The sequence below is a fragment of the Rutidosis leptorrhynchoides genome, chromosome 10, assembly GCF_046630445.1.
Source record: "Rutidosis leptorrhynchoides isolate AG116_Rl617_1_P2 chromosome 10, CSIRO_AGI_Rlap_v1, whole genome shotgun sequence".
NCBI classification, from domain to species: domain Eukaryota; kingdom Viridiplantae; phylum Streptophyta; class Magnoliopsida; order Asterales; family Asteraceae; genus Rutidosis; species Rutidosis leptorrhynchoides.
The window spans coordinates 2,354,248-2,359,993 of NC_092342.1; the positions used below are offsets into that span (position 1 = coordinate 2,354,248).

General features: G+C 35.0%; 1 protein-coding gene across 1 annotated transcript; it reads left to right on the top strand.

Annotated features, from left to right (window-relative positions):
• Positions 1 to 561: 561 nt before the first annotated feature.
• Positions 562 to 4,102, top strand: LOC139872872 (uncharacterized). Its single transcript, XM_071860802.1, has 3 exons — positions 562 to 1,801; positions 3,373 to 3,439; positions 3,655 to 4,102. Exons 1-3 carry the CDS (start codon positions 1,457 to 1,459, stop codon positions 3,672 to 3,674), a joined length of 432 nt encoding a protein of 143 aa, XP_071716903.1. The 5' UTR covers positions 562 to 1,456; the 3' UTR covers positions 3,675 to 4,102.
• Positions 4,103 to 5,746: the final 1,644 nt, after the last annotated feature.

A 5,746-nucleotide genomic window follows, 5' to 3' on the forward strand; every position in this document is an offset into this window, starting at 1 on the left:
GAAGACTTAAAATGTTTAAATAATATCATTCAACTCTGAAAAAATTTTAAATGGATTTAAACTCAACATTGAAGAAGACTTAAAATGTTTTACATAAAGCACATTTAAAATTTTTTCACAGTTAAATGATATTATGTAAAACATTTTAAGTCTTCTTCAATGTTTCTTTTAATTTTTAGTTAATCAATGTACATGTTGATTCGTGCGTCCTCTAAAAGAGTGAGAACATCTTCTATATTGGAAACATATTGTACCATAAGATTGGTAACAATGTTACCATCTGCACCTTCCCGAATATCATGCATTTTCTTCGGCTCCTTTAAGCTTTTTCGAGATCCCAACAAGTCACGGATTTCTTCGTTATAGATTTCAAATACAAAAACCTACAATTGTGATTATAAAAATAAAAAAATAAAATGAGCAAATCTCCTGAATTAAGTTTCCTTGAAGACATCTTAACCTGAATACATATATATAACCTGAATATATATATAACCTTAATTTCATGTTTCCATACGACATCGGCTAATTTCCTACTTTTTTTGAAAAATTTCATTCAAACATCTCGGTATTACGCCTTGCTGTTCCCCATCCTCAGAGTCTTCAACACCCAACATCGTAAATATCTTTTTCACCATACCCCGTTTGCCCGTATGCGAAGATGCATAACTTTTTCACCATCTAATGCGCATTGCACCAGATCGGAAGTCTCGCTATAGAATTCTAGTTGACTAAAATGAGGCAAAAAGACCATGTCAAATTTATAAAGAGCGTCGCTGCCTACATAATAAATGAATATAGTGATTAATTTTTGAGGAATTTGAGATATATGCATATTAAATGGATATAGTGATTAAATTGAGAAATTTGACATTTTTTTTACTCTGAGCGACTTTTTACCGTTGATCGATTTTTAGTAGTATACTCTTTATCAATGGTTGAAGCCCAGTTTGTCTTAATATGATAAGTCATGGTGGTCAAAGTCATTTTGTATCAGAGTCGAATTTAAAAGAAGTTCCTTCATATTTTGACCGACCCGACCGACCAAATTATTATTGTATACTCTATTTTAGAGATAAATATTGACCAAAACTTTGACTTCTTTATGACATACCATTCAAATGTATCTCTCGGCCGATTGAGCCTGTTGAGTTTGGATAAATAAATGGAGATTCAATTTTGGCATTTTCTAACGGGTTTAACTCTTATGAAAACATGTATATTCCCTTTTAAATCCCGCAACAAAATACAATACAATATTTAACAAATAACTAACTCACTTTAATGGAGCGGCGTACCATAACTGAGTTTTGTAGTCTCATCCGAGTGATCTCGTTTTCATTGAGGCACCACATATATGTTCAGAAATATTTTGACCAGTACCCAAAATTTTCATTTCTGAAGATAGTTCGTATATTTATGTGGCAAGCGGTAGCGGGGGAATTTGTGTTGGATAATGGGGACCGATGTATTTGCTATTCGCCATCTTGCAATTGAAGCGTCGGGAGGTTTATCGTCAGTCTCAAACCCAATCGCAACAACACCAAAACCAACACAACTGTTTGGCTTCACCAGATGCAACAAATATAATGGGTTATGTTTCCAATCTCGTCGTCCTTTGTATATGTCGTGGATGGTTAGAGTTGGGGGAAAACCTCAATTGCCTGATGATGATAACGATGATGATAGTGAACAGAAACAGCCAGGAGGGGTTGAATTTTTTGGAGGGAACAAAAGCATTTTATCTGCTTGCTTTGTTGATCTCCTCACCGGCCTCTCTGTTGTGCTATTCAACATCCTGGTATGCCTCCATCTCTACTTATTTTGCATCAAATAAATTTAGACGATCATTCTTTCATCTGCCCTACCCACCCTGTAAAATAATATACTTGAGCCCAATTCAACCCCAAAAGTTAACTCAAGGGGATGAGGAACCCAAGCTATTATGAACACCACAATATTTAGGTACCTAGCCGATGTGGGATAAGAATGATATTACTCAACACGCCCCCTCACACGAGGCGCAGATTACTGCGGACGCGGTCTCAACATCAATAACCGTAGCTCTGATACCATGTGAAATAATAGACTTGAGCCCAATTCAACCCCAAAAGTTAACTCAAGGGGATGAGGAACCCAAGCTATTAAAAGCACCACAATAATTAGGTGCCTAGCCGATGTGGGATGAGAATCATATTACTCAACACACCCTCATTTTGAAATATATATAGTTTCGATACATCCAAACAACCCGATTGGATTGGATTGGATTGGATTGAGTAAGTGCAAGGTTTCCGGCCGTTTTACTACTTTTAACTTTGCATATCTTAGCGTTTTGTTTACACACTCACCCTAATGGGTTTCTCCACACACACACACACACACACACACACACACACACATGAGGATGTCAACACCAAATAGAGGCAGTGAGCATAGTACTGAGCAAACAAGTCGGCAACCAGTAGGAGATTTTGTGAGTAGAGTTTCAGAAATTACAAACTCGATTACACAACCATGACAGAATAAATCTAGCATCTCATATTAACATAGCGGTAGAAACTAGAAAGAGTACCATGTTGGGTCTGGATTTCAAACGGTCTAGCATTTGGTCTTGCAAATCAACTAAATAGGAGTCCGTATTATGGAAAAATGACAAAAACGGTGACAACTCGCTAAATAATAATATATATGTGTATGTATTTTCATACATTTTAATTATAATTATATAGTATAGTGATCCCAGTCCCTCTAATGAACAAGTTCTAGCTCAATCTATGTCTACAATTTCATTTTTTACTTGTGAGAAATACCTTGGTTACAAACAAAGTTTATAAGAAAGGTTGACAAACAAATGTGGCACCACTAAAATAAAGAGAGAATGAAAAGCATGAAAAATGAAAGTAATTGATTGGTGTCATGTCATTTTGTGAAACTTCTTTTTGAATTTTGTTTGTAACTAGAGCATTTTTTTTTTTTTACATATTATGTTGTCTAATGATTTTGAGTTATCATGCATAAATCCGACCTTCTTATATATATTTGTATATACGTGTTTGTGTTCATTACCATGTTACAAACTAATTGCAATGTTTTTAATCCTTTTCCATAAAGCATGCCTATTATATTTTCCAAAGTCCCTCTAATTTACTAACTGGTCAAAGCCGGTTAATGGGTCAAAATTATATTAGTTGGTCAAAGTGAGATTTATTCGGTCAAAATTGGCCAACATTTTAATATGAATTTAAATTAGAATATCGGAGAGTTTGAACAATTGAACTATTATTTTTATGTTTCTAGATAATAACGTTTAATTTTATGTTTGTATAACTGGATTTAATCAAATTTGTATGTAAAACATTTGATTTACAGGTTGGTGAATTAGGCGTTCCTCCAATTTGGCAGGTCAGCAAGTTCAGAAGCGAGTCAACTCTTCAAGGTAAAGAATCTGATGAAGGAGTGGAATGTTGTTACTCTTACTAATGAAGTGCAAATGCTTGAATCCAATACTTTATTGTCCAAAATTTCTAATAATAGTGTGTGAAGTAACTAGTATGTTTATGAAAACTAATTATATTAATATTGTTTTAACTAGTCAAATCATAGAAGTTTTGTTGCTAGTTTATTGATTATTGATTTTCTTTAATGTTAAAGGTTACCAGTATAAAGGTTAAATGAAACATCACTTGAGAAGTCTTTTGATTCTACATCCATGAGGCAGCAACCAAATAAGCTAAGCAGGTTTGTCTGAAAGCACGTGGTATCTCAGTTGCCAAAAACGTACAAATACGCAAATGTTAAATGGCTTTTGATCACAACTTATTGAAGTTACAACTACATAGAAATATACAACTGTAAACAGAGGATGTAAAAGTAGTGTCAACACCTTGTAAAGGTGATTTTGGAAATCATGAGGCTCAGGGTTTGTTTTTTCCCTTCCTTTCTACAGTAGATCTAGTTAACTTGTAAGTATATTCACTTGATAAGGTGGTTGATCTTTTTAAAAACAAAGGCATTCCTGGTCAACTTTGGTCAACCCCTTGTTGTAGAAAGGTAACTTCAGGAGTTTGAAGTTATAAATTGCATCTTGTATGTGAAGAATAGCGAATAGGAAATTTACTTCTTAGATGATATAACTAGTGGTATTTGGGGACTATTAAACTCGCACTACCAGTATTGTTGTTTGTTTTACTATATACATACTCGTGTGTTCTTGCATGTAGACACACATATACATGCTTACTTGCATGATAACATAGATAATATGCGTATCATAGAAATCTGAAGTACATGTATGCATACAATTATACGTACAAATAGATATGTATGCAGGCAGCAGGTATGCATGAACATGTGTATGTACTTGGACATGGTAACCAAGATGCCATTGTTCAATGGCTGAAAATATATGCTTAAAGTAGCACTATTCACTCTGTTGTGTGTAACTGAGACGAGACCAGTTGAGAAAGGAAAAAGTTGCTTCAGCATGGCAAGCACAACTTCTTGCTGAAATACAGTTCGATCAATGCCGTCTTGTTTTTATTGACTTGTAGCCTTTGTAAGCAAACTATGCACGCTAAGAAGAGGAGAGATGTTTGTAGTTCGTACCACTACTTTTTGACCCTGCCGAGTAACTGAATATTCTCATGTTTCAATTGTGAAAAAAACCATGAAAGTGTTCCTTTTTTCTAATAATAAGTTGTGATAGGCTAATTGAAATCGACTTTGTACAAGTTGTTTCTAGCTCGAACTACTTTAGTAGACCTTTGAGTCGGGCTTGAGTATCGTCGAACTCGAGTATTAAAATACTTGGCGTTCGAACTACTTTAGTAGACCTTTGAGTCGGGCTCGAGTATCGTCGAACTCGAGTAGTAAAATACTCGGCGCTCAAACTAATTTAGAAGAGCTTCGAGTCGCGCTTGAGTATCGTCGAACTCGAGTATTAAAATACTCAGCGCTCAAACTAATTTAGAAGACCTTTTAGTCGCGCTTGAGTATCGTAAGGCTCAGGACCCTTATTGAGCTTATGACATTTTGTATGTTTTTTACCTTCTAGATATAAGTTATTACTGTCATATGGAATTGTTGATACTTAACATAAAATATCTTATATTGTTGACGCTTTATCAAAGGGTCATTGGCCTAGCGGGTATTGTGGAACCCCTCCAACCAAGAGGTTGTGAGTTCAAGTCCAAGGGTGGATACTTTGTAAATATTGTTCGTGTTGAGGGTCTGTGTTTGTCTTTCAAGAGAAAAATACTCCGTATTGTTGATACTTTAATTACGATCAAGTCAAGCCCAAATTTATAGTGTTGCTTCAGTCAATGATCGAGCTATGCTCTAGATTGAAAGCTCGATTCTCAAGTCGAGCTCGAGTTCGACATCAGTTCACCTTGAATTGATAACACCTCGGAAGGATAAAACCCCGTAAAGTAATTGTGTTTATTCATTTAACTATTCATCCAAGCCCACAATCCGAATAGGCCTATCCAAATCCATGTTTTCATTACACCTAAGGTCATCCGATATATACAACTTAGATAGAGCCTAGTGCCTTACATATGTGGGAGGAATCACTAATACATCATTACTAAGAATATAAAGATATGACAACTATTATATGATACATGACAACCCAATACCCATATACTCCGTATTAAATACGTGATAAATCCGTTAACATTTTTCTTAGATAAACTAGTCATTTGTGACAGTTTAACATTATCATAAACTTTGGTATACTTAC

What these genes read in the sequence shown, in the direction of transcription:
- LOC139872872 (XM_071860802.1), top strand. Translation starts at nt 1,457, where the DNA reads ATGGGGACCGATGTATTTGCTATTCGCCATCTTGCAATTGAAGCGTCG. An exon ending in TTGTGCTATTCAACATCCTG is followed by an intron (nt 1,802 to 3,372) that starts GTATGCCTCCAT and finishes TTTGATTTACAG; the next exon opens with GTTGGTGAATTAGGCGTTCC. An exon ending in AAGCGAGTCAACTCTTCAAG is followed by an intron (nt 3,440 to 3,654) that starts GTAAAGAATCTG and finishes TTAATGTTAAAG; the next exon opens with GTTACCAGTATAAAGGTTAA.